This window comes from Lepidochelys kempii, chromosome 12 (genome assembly GCF_965140265.1).
Source record: "Lepidochelys kempii isolate rLepKem1 chromosome 12, rLepKem1.hap2, whole genome shotgun sequence".
Lineage (NCBI taxonomy): Eukaryota > Metazoa > Chordata > Testudines > Cheloniidae > Lepidochelys > Lepidochelys kempii.
Window position 1 is genome coordinate 38,780,938 of NC_133267.1, and position 26,840 is coordinate 38,807,777.

The 26,840-nt window shown below is 47.9% G+C and overlaps 1 protein-coding gene across 3 annotated transcripts; it reads right to left on the reverse strand.

Moving 5' to 3' along the window:
- On the reverse strand, nucleotides 1–26,832 carry RNF166 (ring finger protein 166). Of its 3 annotated transcripts, none has more exons than XR_012154546.1 (7): nucleotides 26,626–26,832; nucleotides 14,815–14,971; nucleotides 12,325–12,437; nucleotides 11,550–11,664; nucleotides 10,488–10,595; nucleotides 8,328–8,452; nucleotides 1–200 (listed from the first exon to the last, which is right to left on the reverse strand). XR_012154546.1 is itself a non-coding variant. In XM_073308185.1 (6 exons), the coding sequence occupies exons 1-6, from the start codon at nucleotides 26,820–26,822 to the stop codon at nucleotides 8,387–8,389; spliced, it is 756 nt and encodes a 251-aa protein (XP_073164286.1). In that variant the 5' UTR covers nucleotides 26,823–26,832; the 3' UTR covers nucleotides 624–8,386. The 3 variants fall into 3 exon arrangements, 1 of the variants encoding a protein (XP_073164286.1); XR_012154547.1 differs by lacking the exon at nucleotides 1–200 and adding an exon at nucleotides 624–2,757; XM_073308185.1 differs by lacking the exon at nucleotides 1–200 and having other exon boundaries at nucleotides 624–8,452.
- Nucleotides 26,833–26,840: the final 8 nt, after the last annotated feature.

Sequence of the window (26,840 nt, forward strand, 5' to 3'; positions counted from 1 at the left end):
AGCTCAGCGTCTCCCTTTCCAAACAAAGAGGCTGATTACATTCAGCACTTGTTGCCCTATCTCAGTGGGCTTTGCCTCGGTATACCTGCTTCTGCTCTAGGCTCAGGGTGCTTCCGAGCAGAGACAGGTTAGACACCTGTAGTTATGTCTTGGAGGGGATCAGCAACGCTTGTCCAATGCAACGGGCAGGCTCAAAGCGTCTGGAATGGCCATAAAAAAAAAAGACAAGTTAATATGCTACTAAAATTCATTCAGCACTCTACTCCCCTCCTCCTAGCTGCTAACTGCTAGTCAGGAGTCCCATCACCGGGCAGAAAGGAAGAGCCAAGAATATCCCTAAAGGACCGAACTGGAGAGTTAGCAGCAAGGTATCAGAGCGAAGCATTTACATACCTTGAGATTTAGACTGGAGGGTGCTCATCTCCCTTTGACATGCACATAACCGTGTTAATAAGAGATTCAAACACGGTAAGTGGGAGGATGAGGAGTGTGGGAGGAGAAACAGACCCATCAAAGGTCTACTGAGTGGGACGGGGGAAGGGGGGGGGTGTTTCTGTTCTCTTGAGCTGACACTGTTACCCCAACTTGTCCCAAGCTCCCAAGAGATTTCAGCCCGACACCAATGGATGAAACTGCGTTTATTGAGAAAAATGGTTTGCTACAAATACATCATTGATTTTTTCTTCAAAAAACAGTATGTCTCGTTAAAAGTTCTATTCATATGCAAAATAGTCACAACACCACACTGAACAGCATGACCGTCACCAATGCCAAACCTGACAGAGAACACGCAACACGGGGGACTCTGCCTACACCCAGAACCGTGGGCCCGACATTCCCAAACCTCGAGTAGAATCAGGAGTTCAAGGGGAAGAAGTCTGATGATTCGCTGTGACACGTGGAATTCTGAGTGTAAACCCCTTTAGTTTACGTTATTACACATAACTGATGCAAAGGGAGCATAGTAAATATCCACTTAGCACATACATATATGGGGCTTTTCATCCATAGGCCTTAAAGTGCTTTACAAAAGCAGGTATCATTGCCCCTGCTACAGAGCTGGGGAAACTGAGGCACAGAGAAGTGGCTTGTTGAAGATCATACAGGAGGAGCCAGGGATGGAACTCAAGCCTCGACTCCCAGCCCCACAAGTCTATCCACAGAGCCATGCTGCCTTGCTAGCATCTGTTGCACTTTCCCCTTCCCCACCTCCAGTGCAAATCTTGGGCCAATAAATGCTGCCATTCATAATTTATACCACAGAAAGGGGTCCTCGCCAGCAACCCGCTCAGGGTGCCACCACTTGCCCCCCTTCCGGGCAAAGTCCCCTTCAGAAGGAGCTAAGAAGTGGCACAGACTTGCCCACAAAGCAGCATGAGCTCTTTATACATGGGACCCAACAGTACAGGCCAGGGGCAGTGACCCGGGTACTGGACGGGCATAAACAGGAAACCCAGACGCTTCCCAGGTTGTATATCAACTCCTTTCTTCCTGGAGAGAGCATATATTGCAAGGAGGTACCATAATCTTCAGGAAATCCAGTTAGCTGTCCCCAGGGGAAAAGTGCAGACGCAGGCTAGGAAGAAATCCGCAGTGAGCCAGGGGGCCTATGGTTTTATTCATGTCTCCCAAGCAGCCCCACATGGCTAACTCCCAACTTAGGAAATTCCTCAGAGCAGCCTCTGCTAAGTGTTTGCCCTTTGCTCATGTGTTGTACAGATGACTGCAGGTTCCTCCGGGTGAGAGGGTGGGGGAGGGACAGCTAGCCACTCGGGAGCAAACATGCATTGCAATATTTTCTGTTACTATTTAGACTGAGGTGGAAAAAAACCTGTATTACAAGAGTGTGAGCCTAAAACTCGGATAACAGGGTGCAGGGAAGTACCTTGGTTAAGCCCCAAAATTGCGCTCTTCAACCTAGGAATGTAGAGCAAAATTTTCAAGAGAGCCTGAGTCCCATCAAAAGCCAATGGCACTACTGAAAGTTCTCTCAGGCCCCAGTCGGACACGAAGCAATCCTGGGAGAGGATGGCTTCTGGACTAGAAGGCAGCCACCTTCTACATCTCAGTGTGGTTGATGAACGCTAACCCACTCCCTCCCCTGCCTGGATTTTGGGTGAGCAGGGTGAGAAGTGAAGACATTCACAACAAACTGATCAGTACGGAACAGTGTATAAAGGTTAAGATGGACCCAGAATGGGAATGAGTGAACTTAAACATAGGCCCTTTAAGGGCTGGGCTCCTGAGCGTTGTGCTGATCCACCGAGTACGAGCTGAAACACGCTGTCCTTGCACAGGGAGTTCCTCACAGTCACCCACCCTGGATAGTCTCCCAAGCGGCAGCTGCTCTTTCAGGTGAACACCACATGGCGACTTGATGTGCCCCGTTAGCAACCTTTGGCTGAGACATTCCATCAAGGGCCTTTCTGCCCATATCTGACGGCTGCTCCCCATCTGCTTCAAAGAGTTTTTCCACAACACCAGAACCCTGGTCAGCATTCACCCTCCACATTTGGGCAACTGCAGAGGGCAGAACAGCTGCTGCACCTGCCGATGTTTCACTCACTCCAGTGGAAAGAGCTTCAGGACACCTGGAGTATGAAGGTGCCACATAAACCCAAAGTCACCCATGGAGATGCTGCTAGAACTGTATCGTATGAAAAAACTCTTCTCTCTTGCAGGCCGCGGTACATTGCAGGTCTGAGAGCGATATGCCATTGACGTTCATGTACTCGATAGCATCTCTGTGTATTTGCACTGAAAATATAGATAGAGTATATTGCAAACCAGCAATATACCAGCATGCACTGAAAGTCAGCCTTGCTCCAGCACAGTTCACTCATTTAGCAAGTCCAGATTAGCCCGCTGGAAATGAACAGCCATTTTGAGCACAGAGTGAATGATTTACAAACATCACCAAATTTCTTAGGTAAAGAGATCTGAACAATTATACAGCTGAAAAATGAACTGTGCTTACTGACACTCAACTGATTTTGAAAGGTGACATTTCCCATTTCTATAGCACCGTTCATACGAGGATCCCCTAGCACTTTACAGAGGAGGGCATCACCCCCAAATAATCCCTAAGGTGGGTATTGCTCAGGTAGGGAAACTGAGGCACAAAGATTAAGTGACTTGCCCGAGGTCACCCAGCTAGTGAGTGGAGTAGTAGAGACAGACTCGAGTGTCTTGGCTTTCAGCTCCCTGCTCTAACCACTAATCCTTGCTGCCTCACAAGTGCAATTGAACCTATGGCAAACAAGACTTCTACGGTAGCACATGAATATTTCTTGCATGACAGCACACATTCCAGAGACATTTACACACTGCATTGTAAGATGCGCATGGCTTCAGCAAAGCACAGGGCTTTTTCCAACGGCATCTCAAGGGTAATGACAAAATGCAGCACTTGAGATATACACTAGACAGGCTTCCCCTAGCAAGTGTGTAATTGTTGCTCCCTCTAGAGGATTCTGCTTGTTATAACAAGACAGCGAACAATACAAAGATAGGAACAAACTCCATGCTAGGAACAAAAGTTAAGGCAATTTGTCAGCTGGCAGGTTGGGGTGAGACAGGGCTAGAGAAAGTTAACAAGGTTTATGGGTTCTGATTCTTCCTCATCACACTGGCCAACTCATTGCCATTCCTGTTCCCAGCACGAGGTTTGCGTTTCACAGTCCTACGCCACCACTTTGAAGAGAGATCAAGCACATCCAGCCTCAAGCCATAAGTAAAAAATTCTCCTGCCAAAACTCCCATTTTCTGTTAGACACAATTTACATTAAGACAAGACTCAGACACCCTCCCCACTCCCCATGCCTTGAAAGCCAGTGCAAAACTGGACCCCATTCTATATAGTACATTAAGAGTAGAAAAGTTAGGTAGGTTTATTAAAGCTTACATACTTTAAAGGTACATAAGCTCTGCAGCTTAATGCTGCTGGAAGAGAAATGGGAACAGATGAGATCTGACGTTTGCGAAAGGTAGAAGGCGCTCATTTGAGAAGAAAAGCCCTCTGGATTATATTTCCGCTGCCCTCTTTACGTTGCCCCTGCAGCAGTACAGATCCAAACCCAGGACAAACAGCCTGCTGGCAGATGGCTGGGTTTTAAGGCTAGATTGACAAAACCTCCTTCCCTAACCCATCCCAACTAAGTGAAGCAAAACAAGCAAGGTTAACAGCACCGTACTAGAGAGTTTCCCAGTCCGATCTCATCTTACATTCAAAGGCAGAGATTTGGGGGCAGTTTCCATCAGTCCCTGGGTTTGCAGTAGGCAGTTGCATTCAGCTATGGTTGGTAGGTAACTCACTTACAAACTAAGCTTCCAGCCTGGAATGAAGTGGCTACTGAGATGTTTAAACTATCACCCCCAAGACAATTTGGCACGACCGTGGAACTGCTCGCAGCGACGGTGTGGTGCCAGATGGCGAGTATCACGCAGCCAGAGCAATGCTGAAAGGAAGGCCTGCACAAGCCAGCTCCCAAACGCCAGGAGATTAGCTAGCTGCCATGCACACCCTGAGAGTCCACAGGCGTCAGTGCGAAGTCGTGCTTTCACTCAGCAGAGCACTCCATCCCTCAGAGGGAATGTACCAATGCTACTGCCTGCCAATTGGTCCCAGACTATCAAAGTGCGATGCAAAGTAGGTGGTGTTCTAGCATGTTGGGAAGGTGGCAGCTGCTTTGCAACAAAGGGAAAAGGCGACAGTGGGCAAACCAGAGGCAAGCAGAGACCCATAGCTATTCTGGAGAAAGGGTTAACTGTGCGTGCTAGAGCAAAGGTCCAAGGATGATAAATAAGGGTTTGGAGCTGGAGATCCCACCTAAGAAAACGAGAAGATCCCTCCACAAGGTCCCACAGCACCAGGTGGCCTTCAGCCAGCGTGCTTGAGATTAGACCGCCATAAGCCAAGAACTTTAGTAGCACAATGTGTCCATATTGGGAGACCAAGAGCAGGAAGGTTAGCAAGCTGCAATGCTCCTTCCCTGGGGTGGGTTTATAGGATAGCCTCCTGCACTGCTGCAGATAGAAGGATTCACGGTAGGTCAGGTGACAAATAACAAAGGTCACAGGATAAAAGAGCAAATAGAGAACAAAAAAGTGATCCAGTGATGAGGCTGATTTTAACTGTGATGGGAAGGGACAGGAACCAGGCACAGAGCCAGAAAACAAAACAGCTAAAGCAGGAACAGATGGATGGAGGAAAGGTCCCCTTCCAAGAGGCCAACACATGGCCACTAGCCACACACCACCTCATGCTTGGACAACTTTAATGGCCTATGTTACATAGATCAGACTAGAGGTTCTAATGGCCTCTTCTGGCTTTAAACACCCTGAATGTGAAAGTACAGCGTCACCCAAACACCCATGGGATGAGAGAATCACAGAACCTGATGAATCCTGCCCCTTCACATTTCACAGCAGGTTGTGAGTGGACAAGGTATCTATTGCTGGGTTGTGTTCCTATCCGTGACTTCCCCTCCGGGGGCACTGGAGGAGAAAAGCTCCCAGGTCCCTGGAAGTGGCAGGTGCTGGGTTCCAGCTCGCTAAGCAGGACTGTACGTGATTTACCCGTTTTGTGTTTATAGCTAGGGAGGCTACAGGATGTCTCTTAGCAGATGGGAAATGAAATGGTTCTAGATGGACTTTGCCCTGCCTCCCACAGGGCTCTTCCCCAGAACTCATCAACAGAGGGGCTTGTGAATACCAACCAGGAACTTTTGTTTTGTTTTGTTTTGTGCTGCAGAGTAGGATGTCCAGTCACTATAGAAAGGAGGACCCAGCAATGGGGATCCCAGAGGCCAGTTAAGGATGGGAACCGCCCAGTGACAAGCGGCCAGTTCTCCTTGGCTGGGAAGAAAGGGGCTGTGTGCAGCATTGGTCTGAGGCTTGGCATCTAAGGTGGGGAACATCAGGCCTCAAGTCAGTACAAGGATTAAACCAGTGTTACACAGGCCCATTGAACGACAGTCAACGCAACATCACCAATGACCTTTAAGTCACAGACCTGAGCAGAAACTAGACAGGGAATGCACTGTCAAAACTCCCAGCACTTCCTTCCGAACCGCGCTGGCTGGACAAGTTAACTGAACACACACGTCTCCTTGCCATGGAGAGGGCACCCTGTTCCAGCCATTCCGTTTCCCAGCATTGCTAGCCATACTATTCCAAAATGAATTTCAACTCCCTTAAAAACAGGATCAGCCCAAACCTTTGGTCAGATCCTCCCTATTCCCAGAGAGGCGCCTGCACCCTCCGAGGAGCAAACGAGGAAGTGATCTTCACAGTGCTGGAGGACTAAGCAGGTCTGACTCTACACTACAGCAAGAGCATGGACCTGAGCACGCCCAGACAGCCTCCTGGCCCCCAGGAAGAATGCATGCAGCTAGGCCTAAGTTTCAGCCACCCCACAGTACGTAATGGTCGGTTACAAACAGATCTCGCTCTACCTGATTTCAGGACCTGCCATGCCCTCAGACCAAGGGCCTGTTGAGTCATGTGTCCTGTCTCAGACAGGGCCAGCACCAAATGCTGGGTTTAACTCCACACCAATGGAGAGTTTTGCAGTCACCTCCTTATAAAGTTTAATGCTGTAAAATTACAGTTGTAACAGAAAAAATAATCTGGGCATGACATTTATTATAAATTATCCTACTGGTATCACTCCCGGTGAGCTCCTGAATCTTTGCCTCGGGATCACGGAGACTCAATCAATCTCTGGATGGCTGCTGAAGAGCATCGGTTTCCCTCTCTATAGGTGACTAGAATCTAAGTGAGTCCCTAACTACAGTTTACATGCCACAGCCCAAGGCTGGATTTGCACACTATAAGTGCCATATTCACACACATTAGAACTCATAGATTAATCAAAAGCTTTAAGAGACCTGAAGTTAGTAGTAATAGTGGAAGGCAGCCTGCTTGTCATGCTGTACATGCACTTTTAAACACCAGACCACTGCTGAACTGAGCTCTGCCAAGCTAGGACCAGATCAGCCCCCTCACAATCCTAGCCAAACAGCCCATCCATGCCAACAGAAGCGAACGAACAGCCTGGAGTCGAGACACTAACTGGCCTGCACCTTGATAATGCTAATGGGACTGTTGCCCCAGAGAACACCGCCTCTGCTGAACCACTCACAGGGCTTTGCATCTTGGAGACACGCACAGCTTGTAGCTAATTCACAGTTTTTATTTTTTTTCAGAAGTGGATTTGATCCATTGACCAATACCCCGGTTAATGCCTGGTGAGTAACTCCGAGTACTGCCCTCCCATGCTTGGGTCACATGGCTGATCCAGCATGGCTGCACATCAGCATCATGGGGGTGGGGAAAGAGGGGGTAAAAGAAGCAAAAGCAAAAAAACTGTAAACACAAAAAATAAATACAAAACAATCCAACCTTTCTGTTGCTCGGGCGCGAATGGAAAAGAGCCCCCTCTCAATTCCAGGTTCCAGCAGTTCCCCACCCTACCCCCCAGTTCTTGAATCCACAGCATGTGTTTAAAAAATATAATATTTTTCTTAATAAGGTTCCATAAAAATACTATTGTTCCTAGTCAAACACAAATATTGCAATATGAAGAGTAACTGTTTTGATTTTTGCTCTATAAAACGTGAAAAGGTCTCACACCGATTAATGTAGAAAAAATGCAAGAACTCTAGTATCACAAAAGCTAGTACAAAATGAGCAAGGGGAAAGAATGCCAGTGGCAGGACAGTTCAGGATTCCTTCCCATTTCTACCTAGCTGTTTTTAATAGACCTGTCATCACGGTCTCTGAGCGCAGCAGGTTCGTGCCCAGATTTAGCCCAATGCGCTTCGTTGCCTCTGGCCTTCCCTGAGCAGTGGCAACAGAGCTGAGCAACAGAGTGCTCATGCCCTCGGGAGGGTGGAGGGCCAACATCTCCATAAATACTCTTACGAGGTTAAAAAACACTCAATGCTTTAAAAAAACAAAAACAAAACCCTATTGTTGAGAAGAATTGAAAACTAGGGCATTTTACATAAAATGCATCATTTTTTTACGTACCCATTAACTGCAACAAATATGAGGAGCAACGGTGCCAAAAAGCATCTAATAATAAATATAGATATAGATATATACTCCGTATATGGATATGAAATGCCCAATTGGAAAAAACAAACATTTGGTAAGGTCACCTTTGCCTCTTCCCATCCAGCAGGGGTCACTCTCACCAGATCATGCTCGCTCACCATTTCATTGTGCAACAAAAGATTCCACCTTATTAAACAAGGTGTGATTTAAACAGAGATGGGCGGCCTAATCTCTAGGGGATGCAGCGGGATGAACAAGTGTCACACCTCTCCTAGTGGAAAGGCGACCTGTGCAAAGGATCCACACCGCTGCTCAGCAGTCGCCGTCAGTTCTCCGAGAGGGAGAGCGCCAATGCAGCCTGCAATGCAGCTTCTTCATCAATATTATAGTCCTGGAAACAAGAAGAGTGAACAGGTCAGATGGGCTGAGGAAGAGTCAACGCGTCTCTCCCTGCATCAGTGAGCTGTCTGCCCGGGTGTTCGTACCTCCTGTGACATTCCCAAGAAAGGACCAGAATGCCAAGCGGAAAGAATCTTCACATTGACCTTCCTTTCGGATCATGGACACTGTCAAAACAGCCACATGATTACAAGAAACCTCTCCTGTGCAATTACTGCCACCTCAGACAGGCCAGGCTGGGAAGAACAGGAGATTAATTTACTTTTCTAAGCTTATTTCTTGCATTTTAAAAGGACAGTGAAGATAAACTGGTCAGTTCTACCCTCAGTTTCACGCTCTGTTTTGCCTACACGCAGCAGGAAGATGCAGCCACTTGAAAAGGTTTCATTTACAAAGTCAAAAAAGGTTTCCATCACCACCACCATTTTTTTTTTTCAATACCCAAATTTGGGCACAAGCTACATGACCATGAGGATCCTTTGAAAGATGAGACGTGCAAATATTTCAAAGCTTAGTATCTGTCCTCTGAGGTTAACAGTCACTCTGGAATCTAATCTACCAAACGATAATGGCAGATACAAACAGGAGTTTATCTACAAGGTCCCTGGAGCAGAACTGCCCTGGCTGCAGCCTTCGAGGGGAGAGTACCACCCCACACCCACACAAAAGATTAACAGTGAGGGAGACCTGCCAGAGTTCTCATTTGCGCACCACACCAGAGAAGGACATAGCACGCACGCTGTGCATGTTCTGTATTTCTGAATGGTCTCTGGAGCTCAGATTCCAACGCCGCTGTGCAAGAGCCGGTCTCAGAGTGAGGGGCTGGACTCAGCCAGTCCAGTGTTGTACCACGCCCCTTTTGGCCACAGGCCCCATAGCTGTTTGTACAACACAGGTATTTGCTTATGGCCACATCCTGGACCTTTGCTTCTGGCGAGATGCCAGTACAGCCTGGCCAGCCTCTCACGGATGGAGATCTTCCTGAGGCTGTCTGGAACGATGACTACTCCTACAGAATTACCACCGGCTCACTTCTCTCAAGTCCCCAGTGCAGATTGTGAAGGGAGCTCGTGCTGCATGCCAAAAGGCAGCGTGGAGCCTGCCAAATGCAGCCCAGCTCCTGAATTAGTGGCTTTACCTCTCTCAAAAACCTTCTTCGTTAAAATGTGTCAAGCTCAGGTGAGATTCAGCCTGCACGTAGAGGCTGATATGAACTTGACAGCACATTTGGCTGGAACTTTGTAGCCCTAGCAGGTTTTCAGTGACACTTCTCTTGCTCATTTCCCAGTGTGTTTAAATGGGACACAGGAGATGATAGAAAGCTTAAATACTCTTCCTTTCCCAACTCCCCTGGCTGGCCTCACTGATCACAAACTGGCGAAGTTCATCACTCAGACTGTCAGACCTTGGGGGAAGGGATCTGTTTCACAGCATGCATCTCCAGGTCCTAGCTCCGTGGCCCCAGATCCCTCCCAATGGCCTCAAGGTACTACCGCAATGACGATAATACTAAAGTGGATGACCCGGAGATGGCAGGACAAGCAACATACAGCTGTCTCCCAGAAGTGCAGGCCACAGGAACAAAGCTCAGCCTTCAGACAGGACCCCTCCCCCCCAACCCTCCTGTGTCCTGCTAGGAGGGGAACTTCCTACTATTCAACACAGGTTCTTGCCACAGCCTATTGCAGAGTCTTGCTTCACCATTCCAACATGCTATTTTGTCTCAGTATAGATGTGATTTTATCTAAAAAGGCAGAAGTTATTTCAAGGCCACTTAGCTGGTTGGGACAAATACCTGCAATACAGAAGAAAACCTTTCCCCTTCTGTTCCCCCACTAAAAGATGTTAGTAACTGATAGCTCAGCATGAAAACTGTGCAATAATTGCACACAAAAGTGGCGTTCTCATTTCTCATATGCGCCAGCCACATGTGAAGGCAATGCCAGCTGATTAAGGGCTGGAATGTCGTCAGTGGGAACAGGCCAGGGCCCTAAGCAACTTGAACTTTGATTTGCAGCAGTACCCACCACAAAGGTGTCATAGGAGAACTTGTGCCTGTGTAGGAGATGCTGCAGGAAGTTGGCACTCTTGTAGCTGGGATCCCCCCAGGGCATCGCTGAACAGACTGGGCACACCTAGAACATACAGGGGAGGAAAGGGAAGTCATGAGACCAGCAATGTGGTGCAGTTCTTGAAACTGCTGCCTGCCACCCAAAGCCCAAACACAAGCAGGACTACTTTTCCCTTTTAACTTCTATCAGTCAGAGCAATTTCTGCAAACACCCTCTTCAAGAGACACCGTGCATCTACACAAGCTGGAGAGCTAGGGCATGTCGGTTAGTGCTGGAAGCCTCCAGACTCAAAGGGCAGATTTTTGAGACTGCTTAGACATTATGCATGCTCACACATTTCCCGCAACTGTGGGAATGGTGCATGAAAGCGACAGACAGAATGCTGAGCACCCTTGGGGATGCTCTAGTGGGTTAAAGAGGTATTTTCAATCTGGAGATGGTCCCTTTTAGCATTGATGGGTGTTGAGCGCAATAGGCTCAGGACCAGAATGGGACACAGGAAATATAATCAATTAAATGCAGAGGGTTCCCTGCCAAAAAGCTGTGATCCCTCTGTGAGCTTAAAGGCACAATGCATTTAGGGACACAGAAGAAGCTCCCGTCTCAGAAGCACAAAAGAGGTCTTAAAAGTCACAGCCTATTGTAGTGGAAAGTGAGTGGCAAAGCAAAACCATTAGAGTTAGGGAGACAGCACTGAAATCTAGGCTTAACCCAGTTCTTGCTCTGCAATGCACCTCGAGCAAAGCTAATAGATCCAGCTCTGTGTCTGCCTGTCAAAGAGATTTAACAAAGATTAAATGAGTTAGAAATGCGGATAGTACTTTATGCCCAGAAGCAGATGTGTGCGCCTGTTGACTTTGAACAAGGGATTAATTAAAATACGCAGAGACTTCCAATTCACTGGAGGTTACCCCGCTCCCATTCTCTGCCCAGTAAGAAGTTCATGAGCAAAGAGCCAGACATGGAAATCAGAGCCACGGTGCCAAATACTCGCCAGTCTGCCAGAGGAAAGCTCACCACTTTGTTGGGGTCATTGCGGTGGTTCTCCATGCAGTGCTTGACCAGCTCTTGCTGGTCCAGGTTCCGGGCTCCACAATAAGGGCAGACAAAAGTGGAACGGTTTGGAATATTGCTAAAAAGAAACAGCAGTCAAGAATTCAACACAACAGAGACCAACAGGGAAGAGGAAAGGTGAAAACAGAACTAGCTTCACAGAGACAAGCTGACCGCAGCAGACTCCAAAGGATCTGATGCACCATGAGTCACTTCCTCACCACTGGCACCAAACACCACCTTAGACTGAAGGCAAAGATTTTGATCACATGCTGATGCACCTCCAGTGGCTTCAGTGGACTTACTCCATATTTACATCACAGTCAGTGTACCCACAGGATTATTTTGCTAGCTATTATATCCTACTAATTCAGCCACCCGTATCAAATAATATGTTTCTCTTTCTGAATTAATCCATTTCATTCTTATATTTTATCAGTATTAATTCCTATGAAATTAGGATGTGTTGAGGCATATGATATGTGTTTCCTAATAATTATACATAGAATAAGTTTTGTTTAAGGAAAAGCTTTTCCACTGGATTTTTTTTTTAAATCACATAGACATTTGTGTTGGATCAGGTTTTGGAAAAGCCTATTTAGAAATCCCTCTAAAATTCAAGGCCAGATTTGACCTGACAGTTTCTGGTTCATCTTGTGCACTGTTTAAATAGCAATTTGTTACAAAAACGAAATGGGAGGATTCTCATGTGAAGTAGTTGAATTTGGTATTTTAATACCTTGGAATGGGCTGAGAAGTTGGAACCACTGGAACGAACTTTGGGCAGTTGGCCATCTGCTCTTGAACCTTAGCGCAGGATGAAACGTGGGATCTCATCTTCGCTAGGGTTACCTAGAAAGACAAACCGAGGGAGGGAAAAAGAAAAAAAAAGATTATTGGAGAACCAGGAAAATCTTTGAACTAGGATTATTGCACATCAATCTGCACCAATGTGGAATTGCTGGGCCAAAGCATGTCTCATTATAGCCAACTAAAACAATCAACCAACCAGCTACAGTGAGGAGATGCAGGATTTTGGGGGAGTGGGGTGGGTTAGTCTAGCTGATCCCAGATACTGCTAAGAAAGCCCATTTCCTTTTCATAAGACCAAAGCAAGTCATGGTAGAGCTCTTGCCCTTCAAGGCAACCCAAACCTTAGAGTCAAGTTCTCAACAAGGAACAGAAATGCCAGGCTCAAAGGTACACAGAGAGTTATGGAATTATTCACTTGACAGCAAGTGAGGTGTTGGAGCAGCAGAGGGAAAGGGTCTCTGTCCCCTAGGTGACAGGTATCCACATCACAAAGCCACCACAAATGAACAACTTTACTGCCAGTCTCAGAGGCACCCAGGTCTAGATTACCCCACAGGTGGTCCCTTCAAGGCAGGGCTGAGGCATGATGGCAGGACAATGCCCTAGTCAGACCTACTCTCTGCTGTGATCTTGAGGGCGGTCAATCCAACTTCTTTCACCAGCTCTAAAGGGAAGAACATCCCACTCTGTAAGGCTGCTAATACACAAGAGATGAAACACCAGCTGTACCACTTGAGGTCTGTCCCCCTCTGTTCTTATGTCATCCCAAGTCTCTCTGGAAGGCTCCACTGTTTTAATAATGGCACTAGTCTTCTGCCAAAGGGTGTTAGGACACAGAGATGTTTCATCTGAGCACAGCACCACCTCGCACAAGGCAGCCACGTCAGCATAGCTCAGATATCTCACAGCCCTTCCTGCAGGGGCCCTGTGGGTTCATAAGCACCAACAGCGTAGGATTTTGCAAAAGGCCATGTACCTAAGCTCTCAAGTTGAGCAGCACTGCATGTGAAACTCAGCCAGCCCACCAGGAGATCCCTCGGGTGTAACCACCAGCTGGAGCTTTACCAAGCATGGTAGCAAGTATTTTGGGTTCCAGAATTTGATCTGGTTCGTGAGGAGTGTTCTCTAGAGTCTAAACATCTATGTTAAATTCAGTGGCAAAAAAACTATGGTAACACAGAGTTAAGGTTGCTTGGTGGTATGCCGTCCCCTTGCAGAACATTGTGTTGAGCAAATCTCAAATTTAGAAAAGCAGGAAATCCACAGTCAAGGTGGTCCACGCAATCTTAACTTTGCCCTCTTTCAGCAATGGCCCAGTACACACAATGGCCCCATTACTCTGCCAACCCCAGTGTTATTGAAATGTACAAGCTCTTCACCTCCTTCTACAACCCATTCACTCTCCCCCACAGGTTTCCATCGAACACCATCAAAGAACAAGAAGGAAACATTGGGGTCATTCGCCACACCCTGCACTCTCCTGAGGCACAGCAAATTTCAAAGGCGTCCAACTGAGCATGTCCATTTCAGAGGACTTAGGAAGTTCAACCTTTAAACAGAAGTCTTGACACAACCTTAACTACAGCGGTGCAACCTTGCCACTGTAATATGCACTGGTGCTGAGGAATTAACACTCCCACGTCAGGTCTGCACCATTGCTCAGCCAGCAGTAAACTCCCTAACAAGAACTAGGCATGGAGCAGTGCTGATTCCAAATACAGGGAGTGGGGAGATGATCATTACAGGGAAAGGATGCATTTTAGTAGAAAACGGACAACTTTTGTCTTGTAGAAAGGGTTAAGTAACAGAGGGAGAAAAGGGCCCAGGTTCCCTTTTTAAAAGATGCATCCACGTAATAAAATATTGACTTTGGCCTGCAAGAGAGCATTGCTAATACTTCATAAACATTCCCAAGTTAAGCCTCAGCACCTCTGATGTAGGAAGCATTATCCCCATTGTCCAGATAGGAAACCGAGGCAGAGAGAGGGTAAGTGACTGACTCAAGGAGACACCATGACTCTGTAACAGAGCTAGGAACAGAACCCAGCTCTTCTGACTCCCACTCTGGTGCTTAGAGTACAAGGCCGCCCTTCCTGCTATTTGACCGCCTCCCCAACTGGAGCAAAGGTCAGGTTTTCTTATAGCGGTGGGGTACCCTGTTTGTCGTGCTGCCCTGAGGTTCCAAGCCACATGTCTGGCAGTGGAGCATCCCACTTGCCTCCCATTCACAATCTTTGGGGACGCAGGAAGTAACTCCCGAAAGAGACACTGTGCTCAGACATAAACCAACATTCATCTGAGCACAGACAAAACCTTGACTAGCACAATGGGCCACACGGGGTGTCATCCATACCTGTCCTGCCCCCAAAATACCAGTTATGGGGCAGTCACAACTGGACCCGCTCTGATGGATTACCTTCTTACTGCACCCTCTGCAGGGAGCCTTGTAGGAGGACAACTGCTTTTCCACATTGGAGGCCTTCTCCACCTTTTTGGGGTCAAAGGGCATGCGGCAGAGTGGACACAGAGGAGACGGCACTTGGAGACATGGTTGCAAACATTCCCCGCAAAATCTGGAGGAGAAACAAAACCATTAAGTTGTTCAGAGGAGAACCGTTATTTATCACAGTCCAGACAGCTGCATCAGCACAGGAGCCAGCAAACCGAGATGTAAACAGGGGAGTTTGAGAGGGAGTTCTGTTGGAGGAAAAGGTATTTTGTTGGAGGAGAAGACTAACAGGACTTAGGTGGGAAGGCGATGACAGACACAGAGGCAGCAGTGGTAGTGACCCAGGCAGTGGAAGGCACAATGAAGATGACTGGATGTGGAAGCTGTGGTATGCACATGATCCTGGAGGGGGTACCTGAAAAGAGTTTTGTCTGCGTGAAGTGCCACCTGATAGAGCTGATGGAAGAAAAGAACCGAGGATTGGAGATGCAGGTGGAAACTCTGGTCGAGTTTAGAAGGGGGTTCGAGCAGATGATGAAGCAAAGACATGAGGAGGCTGAAGAGAAAAGCTCAGACTTGCAGGTGGAAGCAAGACCAAAGAACTCTGAGGGGATATTGCTGGGTGAGGAAAGTGGACAGTGGAAGCATGTGACTAAGAGAACCAGGCAGAGGAAAAGAGACTAGTGAAGGAGAAACAGAGCTCAACAACAGGTTTGCGGAGTTAGAAAATGAAGAAGGGTCACAGTAGATGGTCATTGAAGGTGAGAGGGCAATGAAGAAGAGAAGAGCAGCTAGTCCTATAGGAAGAGGGCAAGAGTCAATGGCGATAACACCACCAAATATGAGCCCCAGGAGGATTTGGGATGGGTTGCAGAGGATTGCAAGGGACAATAGGAATAGAGAGGACTTGCAGCCAGAGGGAACAGGGGATAGACTGGAGAATCGCACCATCGCCAGGAAAAGGCAGGTCTATGTGATTGGGGACTCCTTACTGAGAAGGATAGGCAGGCCTGTAACCAGAGCTGATCCAGAGAACAGAAGGGTGTGCTGTCTGCCGGGTGCTAAGATACGGGATGTGGACCTGAGGCTGAAGAGGATCCTAACGGGAGCAGGAAAGAATCCACTGACTGTCCTTCATGTGAGAACAAATGATATGGCTAGATTCTCACTGGAACGTATCAAGGGAGACTATGCCAGGCTTGGGAAGACGCTTAAGGAAATCGAAGCTCAGGTGATCTTCAGTTGGATTCTGCCTGTTCCTAGAGAAGGGCAACAAAGATGTGACAAGATTATGATGCTCAACAGATGGCTCAGGCAGTGGTGCTACAAGGAGTGCTTTGGGAAGTATGGCCTCTGGGAGGCATTCATGGACAGAAGACTGTTCTCCTGGGACAGACTTCACCTGAGTAAGAAGGGAAACAGACTTCTAGGATGGCACAACTGATCAAGTGAGCTTTAAACTAGGAATCTAGGGGAGATGGTTGGGAGATGTCCAGGTTATCTCCACACCGGATTTTAACATCGAGAGGGAAGAAAACGAAGTAAGAAAGGATACGGTCGTGGGTAGGAGAATGGACATCAGGAGGAAGGCGTAGTGTTCATACCAGTCTAATAGGTGATACTGGTGGTAGAATGTCCGTGCCTAATCGGGTACAGAATGTGAGCGAGGCCAAACAGCAAAAATTTAAGATGTTTGTACACCAATGCGAGGAGACTAGGTAACAAAATGGAGGAACTAGAGCTACTGGTGCAGGAAGTGAAATCAGATATTCTAGGGAGAACAGAAACATGGTGGAATAGTCGTCATGACTGGACTACAGGGATTGAAGGGTATGTGCTGTTTAGGAAAGACAGAAATAAAGGCAAAGGTGGTGGAGTAGCACTGTATATCAAGGATGAGGTAGATTGTAAAGAAATAAGAAGCGATGGAATGGATAAGACAGAGTCCGTCTGGGCAAAAAATCACATTGGGGAAGAAAGCTACTAGAGCCTGCCCTGGGATAGTGCTTGGGGTTTTCTATAGACCGCCGGGGTCCAATCTGGATATGGATAGAGACCTCTTTAATGTTTTTAATGAAGTAAATACTAATGGGAATTGTGTGATCATGGGAGACTTTAAGTTCCCAGATATAGACTAGAGGACAAGTGCTAGTAATAATAATAGGGCTCAGATTTTCCTGGATGCGATAGCTGATGGATTCCTTCATCAAGTAGTTGCTGAACCAACAAGAGGGGATGCCATTTTAGATTTGGTTTTGATGAGTAGTGAGGACCTTATAGAAGAAATGGTTGTAGGGGACAACCTTGGTTCAAGCAATCATGAGCTAATTCAGTTCAAATTAAATGGAAGGATAAACAAAAATAGATCTGTGACTAGGGTTTTTGATTTTCAAAGAGCTAACTTTAAAAAATGAAAGAAATTAGTTAGAAATTAGAAGTGGATTGGACTGAAGAACTTGTGGATCTAAAGGCAGAGGAGGCCTGGAATTACTTCAAGTCAAAGTTGCAGAAACTATCAGAAGCCTGCATCCCAAGAAAGGGGAAAAAATTCATAAGCAGGAGTTGTAGACCAAGCTGGATGAGCAAGCACCTTAGAGAGGTGATAAAGCAGAAAGCCTACAAGGAGTGGAAGATGGGAGGGATCAGCAAGGAAAGCTACCTTACTGAGGACAGAACATGTAGGAATAAAGTGAGAAAGGCCAAAAGCCATGTAGTGTTGGACCTTGCAAAGGGAATTAAAACCAGTAGTAAAAGGTTCTATAGCCATATAAATAAGAAGAAAACAAAGAGAGAAGAAGTGGGACCGCTAAACACCGAGGATGGAGTGGAGGTTAAGGATAATCTAGGCATGGCCCAATATCTAAACAAATACTTTGCCTCAGTCTTTAATGAGGCTAATGAGGAGCTTAGGGATAATGGTAGGACGACAAATGGGAAGGAGGATATGGAGGTAGATATTACCACATCCGAGGTAGAAGCCAAACTTGAACATCTTAATGGGACTAAATCGGGGGGCCCAGATAATCTTCATCCAAGAACATTAAAGGAACTGGCAGACGAAATTGCAAGCCCATTAGCAAAACATTTTAATGAATCTCAGGGGTTGTACCATATGACTGGAGAATTGCTAACATAGTTCCTATTCTTAAGAAAGGATAAAAAAGTGATCCGGGTAATTACAGGCCTGTTAGTTTGACATCTGTAGCATGCAAGGTCTTGGAAAAAATTTTTAAGGAGAAAGTAATTAAGGACATTGAGGTCAATGGTAATTGGGACAAAATACAACATGGTTTTACAAAAGGTTGATCGTGTCAAACCAACCTGATCTGTTACCTTCTCAAAGAAGGAGATTTTTTAAACAAAGGAAATGCAGTGGATCTAATTTACCTCGATTTCAGTAAGGTATTTGATACGGTTCCACATGCGGAATTCTTAGCTAAATTGGAAAAGATGGGGATCAATGTGAAAATTGAAAGGTGGATAAGGAACTGGTTAAAGGGGAGACTATAGCAGGTCACACTGAAAGGTGAACTGTCAGGCTGGAAGGAGGTTACTAGTGGAGTTCCCCAGGGATCAGTTTTGGGACCAATCTTATTTAATCTTTTTATTAATGACCTTGGCACAAAAAGTGGGAATATGCTAATAAAGTCTGCGGATGACACGAAGTTGGGAGGTATTGCCAATACAGAGACGACCGGGCTATCATACAGGAAGATCTGGATGACCTTGTAAACTGGAGTAATAGTAATAGGATGAAATTTAATAGTGAAAAGTGTGAGGTCATGCATTTAAGGATTAATAAGAATTTTTATTATAAACTGGGATTTAAACAGGCATCATTTGGAAGTAACAGAGGCGGACAAGGACCTTGGAGTATTGGTTGATCACAGGATGACTATGAGCTGCCAATGTGATATGGCTGTGAAAAAAGCTAATGCGGTCTTGGGATGTATCAGGCGAGGTATTTCCAGTAGAGATAAGGAGGTGTTAGTTCCGTTATACAAGGCACTAGTGAGACCTCATCTGGAATATTGTTTGCAGTTCTGGTCTCCCATGTTTAAGAAAGATGAATTCAAACTGGAACAAGTACAGAGAAGGGTTACTAGGATGATCTGAGGAATGGAAAACCTGTCTCATGAAAGGAGACTCAAGGAGCTTGGCTTGTTTAGCCTAACCATAAGAAGGCTAAGGGGAGATATGATTGCTCTCTATAAATATATCAGAGGGATAAATACCACAGAGGGAGAAGAATTATTTAAGCTCAGTACCAATGTTGATACAAGAACAAATGGATATAAACTGGCCATCAGGAAGTTTAGACCTGAAATTAGATGAAGGTTTCAAACCATCAGAGGAGTGAAGTTCTGGAACAACCTTCCAAGGGAAGCAGTGGGGGCAAAAGACATATTTGGCTTCAAGACTAAGCTTGATAAGTTTATGGAAGGGATGATATGATGGGATAGCCTAATTTTGGCAATTAATTGATCTTCAACTATTAGCGGTAGATATGCCCAATAGCCTGTGATGGGATGTTAGATGGGGTGGGACCCGAGTTACTACAGAGAATTCTTTCCTGGGTGTCTGGCTGGTGAGTCTTGCCCACATGCGCATAGTTTAGCTGATCACCATATTTGGGGTCAGGAAGCAATTTTCCTCCAGGGCAGATTGGCAGAAGCCCTGGGGATTTTTCACCTTCCTCTGCAGCGTGGGGCATGGGTCACTTGCTGAAGGATTCTCTGCACCTAGAAGTCTTTAAACCACGATTGAGGACTTCAATAGCTCAGATATAGGTTAGAGGTTTGTTATAGGAGTGGGTGGGTGAGATTCTGTGGCCTGCATTGTGCAGGAGGTCAGACTGGACGATCATAATGGTCCCTTCTGACCTTAAAGTCTATGACTCTATGAAAGGGCCCCGTGGCATTTTGGTTTCCCCCCACATGCCCCCTGACACACCTACTCATAGGAAGAAGCCCTGCCTACTGCCTTCTTGGGGGTCCCTCAGTATAGTAACGCAGGAATTGATCCCACACAGATCAACAGAACTGGTTTCTCCTCAGACTTTAGGAAGCTGGTAGGAGCTTTTTGTTAGCCACCAAGGATCTAGTAACATCTATGAGATCTAAGGGCATGGAAACGGTTCCTCCACGTAGATCCAGCACATAGGTCCAACAGGCTGAACTTCTCCCGTGCACATCAATGCACTACTAATACACAGAAATCAGCAACTCCGGACTCCTGTTTCAAAAGTAACACACTGTGCATCTGAGTTGCAGGCCTCATGTAGCCACCCCACTCTGCTTTATGGGGGCATGTGGGGGGCTCATAGGCCAGCTGGAGCAGGGACTTGAGACTTTCACCTACTTGTTCCTCCTGGCCACTACTCTCCTGTTCTAGTTTGCCACCTCCCTCCTGCATAGTCTAGACACTTTCCTGAATTCCCCAGACTAGTCACAGGGCTACTGAACCTACTGACCAATTTGCCTTCTCCAGCAGCTTCTCCCTACCATCTGAAAATGGATGCTCTATACATACAGAGACTTCTACGAGTACCTCCAGAGACAGGGCTACCAGAGCACCCAGCCAGGCTGCAATGGCTAAGGGTCCAAAGAGAAGGATCTGGATGTGTCCAGAACAGATAGCTTGCGGGCAGGGCTTCTAAGTGAGGGACTTATACAGAGCGGAACGTGCCCATTGCATGCATGACCACAACAGAACAAACACGCTCAGGTTTCCTCCCCAGTAGCCAGCGATCACGTGTCAGGCTGCAGCCAATGTAGCAACCACATTGGGTTGGCCCCTGTAGGTAAGAATTTCAGGCTGTGCAACAAGGTCTGGCTTTGCATTTACCCCCAATGGCCTCTCACAGAAAGATATCTTATGCTAGCTCTCCGGCTACAGCCTCACTGGGAAGCATCGCTGAGAATTAACGAGGTTTCAGATCCCATGCACAGGCTGGTGCCGAGAGCTAGTGATGTTGTCTGGGGCAAAGTCAGCTCCTGATCCTTGGTTCCCAAGCCTGCAGGAATTAGGAGTGTGACAGTCAACGGACTTGGCCCTCGGGGAAGGGGACACCCTTCTACCGTCTGGTCCTTCATTAAGGAAAACATCTCCTTCATTGACACAGTGAGTGAGGTTGGTTTGTTCCAGGCTGTTTGCACAGCTGAGCTGCCAGCTGACATACTGTGGTGATAGGAGCCATAGAGGTAAACAGAGGTGTTCAGCTAACCAGACAACAGAAGGCGTGTAAGTAACATTCTTGCCACACTGCTCCTTTAAACCAACAGAGTACCTGGACACTAACAGAGGCCAAAGTTAGGTCTGCTTCTGCTCATGATACCATCCATCCAGGAATTCACCTGTGCCCCAGGGTTACACTTACAAGTGCAAGTGAGGACCTACCAATGTGACTGCCTTTCCATGGTAGCTGCAGGGTTAAATCTCCACATACCAATTTAGAAATGTCCAGACTTCAAACGCTGGAGAAGAGTGACCACTCTCTGAGGCTGAACAACACTATTAGAACCTATCGCAGCCAGCCACACCTTGCTGGCAGGGCAGCCAGCCTGGGACAGGCTGAAGGGATGTTGGGAATATCCCCAACAACATTTCTTCAGTGAGAGTGAACGATGGTTGCACCACCTCTAATGTCAGGCCTGTCTGTAGACATCTAGGGATGAGGAAGAGCGTTTGGGGGGTACGTGCCAGAAAGCAGACAGGAGCCTGTTGCCCTTTGCAGACTCCATGCTGCACTACACAACGTCACATGAATAAGATCTAATTGATCTCCATGCGCACCCATGCACAAAATGCGAGCTGGGAAAAAGTGCTCTGCTATGAACCCCAGATGAAGGGCAGGAAGCATTAGACCAGTGATCCAGAGACCCACAGCGAGGCAGCAAGACCAAGTAATGTGCTTTCACTGTAGATGCTCATGCAATGATTTTCAAAAACAAGCCATTTAGGGCTTCATGGGAGGGAAGTAATAGGCCAGGACACGTTGAGATTAGGCTGGGGATCACCGTTCAAAGTTCTTATGGCTGCAGAAACAGGGACCTTAAATCAAGTGCTGGAGAGGAAATTCTAGGAAATAAACTTTTCTACTGGAAACAGGGCTATGGGTGAGTGGGGAAGACAAAAAGGGCAAACGGCAAATCTCTCTTGGTAGTGCACCAGTCTTTCCACCGTGAACTGATTTGTCCAGAGTGGAACAGCTAGTTGGCCGTAACTTTTTATCTTGAGCAAAGGGAAAAGTGTAGACATCTGTAAAGATGAGCTGGGATCCCTGCTGAAAATAAACTGGAAGCTATAGTTTCAGCATGGAAAGTTTCCAGACAGCTATATTAAGAACCCGCTCCCTCCCTCGCTCACCCAAGACATGCTCAACAGCTCTGAAATAGACAAACAGAATCTGCAATTAATCCATAATTCTTTAAGGTCAACATGCAATTGGTTCATTGTCTGCTCCCCAACAACACAAAGTGGAGTTTACCCAACACCGTCTTGCCGCCCACGACTAACTCTTGGAGTGGGGTTGGATGTTTCAATTTAGAGCTAGGTGGGAAATGTTTTATTGGTCCCATGAATACCTGAGAGTTGGAAATCCGCCCCTCCCCCCCCGCCCAAATCTCAAACTTCTGCACTAAAACATGGATTTTGTTGTCGTTTCAGGTCAATCAGAACATCTTGTTTTGACTTTACCTTTCTTCTCTACCCTGTCCCACTTTAATTAGTTGAAATTTCAAATCAAAATGTCATATTGAACCAGACAACCAGAATTTTTCATTTTGAAAATGTCAAAACAAGATGTGGCTCCATCATGTGTTCCCTGCGCAACTCCAGGCAAGTTGCTTCATCTCCTTGTCGCAGTTCCCTATTAAGGAATACTATCGGCCCCATTTTGCATTCTCCTAGCCTTTGCCTGTCTTGACTACTTCGCTAAGCTCTTCATGGTAGGGACTGTCTCTCACTATGTGTTTACACAGCACACTAAGGCCTTGTCTCAGTTGAGGCCTGCAAGCATGATGGTAACACAAGCAAATGATAATGCAGAGCACTGTGGTACATGCCAGTTCCCACACCCACCTCATGCCACTTGCTTAGTTTCCTGTCACTGGCATGAGAGTCCTCAACGACACCCCCCAGCTTGGTGCAAAGATGGACTCTCTCACACATTAAAGGCAGCCGGTGTCCGCAAAAGCTGCACTTCCTGACAGTCTCTCTGGATCAGTGGCATGAGAACAGGGTAATAGATATGTACAAGCAGCTCCTGCTGGGAGGCAGAGTTCACATGGTCACTACCCTGCTCCTGAACAAAAGCAGGGAGCCACCAGCGAACCTGCCTTCCACCCAGACTCCTCTCCTCAGCAGCTTCCAATGCAGCATATTGCACAGAGGGAAGGACCACAGGATCCTCTTAGGGTCTGTTAGCACAGGCAGCTCACCAAGAGTCCAGCCTATTGGACAGGCAGGGTGAGGTATCAGGTTAAACAGTTTGGTCACCGACTCAAAAGCACTTTGGTCAAATAAACCCACAGCTTCTCCACATCCCTCCCCAACGCTGCCTTTGCCATCACTACTGACAGCTCTGTCTCTCAGGCTCAAGTTTTAGCTCCCACAACTTTTTCCTAGTGAAGACAAGATCTAAAGCCCTCATGTGCACATTGGTCACCTCTCCTTAACTCCTGTAATCTGCTCTCAGGTCTCCCTGCTTCTCCCTCCAGATGCTGCTAGCAATCTTCATCATGTCTCCAACCACCTGTGCAGACTCTCTACCACCTTTCCTCTACCATTCCCCACCAAGTGTAAGCATAGGACCTTCAAAGCTCTGCTCACTCGCAGCCTCATTCCCGCCTACTCCTTCATGGGGACCTAGCCCCCACCCATTCCTTCCTTCCATTTTGACCCCGATGCAGGGATGACAGCCCTCTCCTCTTCACAGCAAAGCTTTCCAACATTGTCCCCTGCAAGATTCCTACCTGTAGTTGGTGCATACACCACTGTGTCTACAGGAGGGATAGGCACAGTGATAGACATGGCTGCCCTCCACATCACGCTCAATCATTACCGAGACAGTACTGCAGGCAGGCCAAATCCACCCCAGTGACCCAAAATGACCAGAACAAAAGGAGCAGGACTCCAGCGGGAGTCACCATTGCAAGGCTAGGTACCAGAACAGCTTTGTTTGTTTCCAGTAGACTGCAAGCTTGTTGGGTCCGGTGTTGTCTACTTATCCATTGGCACAGTGCTGAACACTGAAGCTCAATCAATAAAAGGAATGCTACTGGGACAGAGGGAGGCCTAAAATTGGACCGGCCAGCTTGTTTTGATGTAGGAGCATGAACTGCACGGTCCCTCCACTCTGCTCTGTTGAGAAAGTAATGTTCTGAACTGATTCTTGGAATTGCTGATCCTGTCTGGCTCATCAACAGCAAAGTGAACAATGGCTGGAGGCTGAGGCCTGCAGACCAACCCAGAACCTGCCACGTTTGTCATTGGTCCAACAGAGAAGGGGCGATTTTAAACTGCAGTCCGTGATTTGGAGAAACTGGACATTTTTCAGGCTCTGAAGGAAGTTCAAGAAGAGCTTTGGGCCCCATCAGCCTGCTGAGGAGTCTGGCACTTGGCGGCAGCGCTCCCCTCCCCCATGGGACACGCAGCCCTGACCCCGACTCTTGCTGTTTACTACCCAAGGGGAACATGGCTTAGAATTAAGAATTTGGAAATAGTCAAAGGTGCCTGTCTTCCCTGTTTGATTTAACAGTCTTTCACACACCACCACTACACAGAATTCTCTCTCCTATGGTGTGAGTTGTCAGCTGGTCTGGCCATGCCATTTGCAGTCCCCCAAACAGTTAGCCTTCCATCCACCCTCAAGGGATGCTCAGTCTGAAAATGCAGCACCAGACACGACACTCCCTGAAACTCCAGGGCAAAGCTCATCAGCTGCAAGTTTTTCCACTGCTGGTGAACTCAAACCACCAAGCTACATTCGTCTACCAGCAGGAGTGTATTTTACATGACCAGAACCACCTAGTCATCTGTCTGCTACTCTGAGTGACCCTGTAACCGGGGGTTTGTACCCCATCTCCTCCAGCAGTCCTCCCTTTCCCGATGAGTGTAAAGTTCTTGATCAACAAGTGAGGCTCTCTCTTATCTTGTTTTGCCAAGGAGGGACCTGTCCGTTGTGGGGTTTCCCTATTAGCCTCTTAGCAGATCCACAGATAACTATACAAGCACAGGTTTCAGAGTAGCAGCCGTGTTCGTCTGTATCCACAAAAATAAAAGGAGTACTTGTGGCACCTTAGAGACTAACAAATTTATTTGAGCATGAGCTTTCGTGACGGATGCAAGCACAGGGCACAATAAGACTCCATAGTTTCTGCTGGTGTTGTCATTAGCAGACATTCCTTTCACTCCAGCTGCCATTTTACTATGCAGCGCTCTGTTCTGCCCTCACACACATTGCTGAAGTGCCCATCAGTGTCACACCTGGGTGGCAGATTATGGAACACCCATACCATCAGGGTGGGCCCCACTCCCTGGCGTAGCTATTTACATTGAGGAGGTGATATGGGGAGATTGAGGTAAAGTCCAAGATGGTGAAGGAGGCAGTAAGTTTCGCTGTTTCATTCAGTATTGCCAGTATTTAAATTGGAGATCTTCAAGATATCCTGGAAACTACTTCTGGTTGTAAAGAGAAGGGAAAATCAAGGGACGGTCTACGAAATGCTTCCTTCCAGGCACCCTTTAAACCTTGCTGCTCCACCTGTACCCTAAATCAAAACAAAACCCATGGAATAGGACATTTGCTAGCACTGAACATAAGACCAATCATACTGGGTCAGACCAGAGGTCCATCTAGCCCAGTATCCTGTCTTCCGACAGTGGCCAATGCCAGGTGCTTCAAAGGGAATGAACAGAACAGGTCATCATCAAGTGATCCTTTCCCTATCACCTATTCCCAGCTTCTGGCAAACAGAGGCTAGGGACACCTGCCCCTCAAGCTGCCTCCTGTCACTTCCCATCCCACCTCCTTCACCTCTTGCCCAATTAGACTGTAAGCTTGTCAGGGCAGAGCTCTTCGGCAAAGCACTTTGCATGCTGCCGATACCACACAAGCAAGCCACCACCGTCGTCGGTATACGTATTGTTTGCTCCGGAGATAAAATTAATCAAAACAAGTAGTGCATGTTCTGACATTTACAACTGCCTCTGGCTCCGGGGAGAATCTAGTCATAAGACATGTGCACCGAAAGGCGGTTTTAGGGAACCGGGTGACTCAGCCGTTAGATGATCGGATACCGCAACACTAGGAGCTGCCAATCACCCCGCGCCCAAACAGACTCCAGGCAAAGCTGAGAATTCAGTGGCTCCGCTCCAGACAAAGCGCCCCATGGCGCGCGAGCCCCTGGGGCGAAACCCGGCCCCCGGGAGAGTCCCGCCCGGGCAGGGCCGGGGCGTGTGGTTCACACCCCCATCCACGGCCAGGACCCGCCGACTGGAAGCCGCGCGGGGCGGGGCCGGTGGGGGCGGGGCTCCAGGCCCCGGCTTGGGGGGCAGGGAGGGGATGTAGCCACAGGCCTGCGGTGCAGCCCGGGGGCCTGAGGGGTCCCGGGGTACCCCAGAGACGGGGGCGGGGCGGGGCAGGCGCTGAGCCGTGGGGGGGGGGCGGGTTACGGGCTCCAGGGGGGTTTCTTCCCTACCCCCCGCCCCCCCGGCCCGCTACCCGGATGCGCACGTCCGGCCCCAAGGCGCCCCCCGGAGCCCCCCCGCGCTCACGTGTGGCCGCAGCCCCCGATGCACACGGCCCGGTGATACACCTCCAGGCAGATGGGGCAGCTGAACTGCGCCTCCAGCGTGTCGGGGGCGGGGGCGCCGGGCGGCGGCTGCTCCCGGGGGGCCCCGCCGGGGCCCGGGGCCTGAGGCCGCTGCTGGGCCGCGGAGACCAACAGGCTCCGGAACATCGCGGCCGCCATGAGCGCGCGGGGGGGGGG

Bases quoted from the DNA above. Each gene is read 5' to 3' on its own strand.
- RNF166 (XM_073308185.1), bottom strand. From the start codon at position 26,822: ATGGCGGCCGCGATGTTCCGGAGCCTGTTGGTCTCCGCGGCCCAGCAG. The intron at 10,596-11,549 runs GTGAGCTTTCCT...TGTATGTTCTAG, and splicing joins GCAATGACCCCAACAAAGTG to GTGTGCCCAGTCTGTTCAGC. The intron at 8,453-10,487 runs GTGGGTACTGCT...TCTTGTTTCCAG, and splicing joins TCTCCTATGACACCTTTGTG to GACTATAATATTGATGAAGA.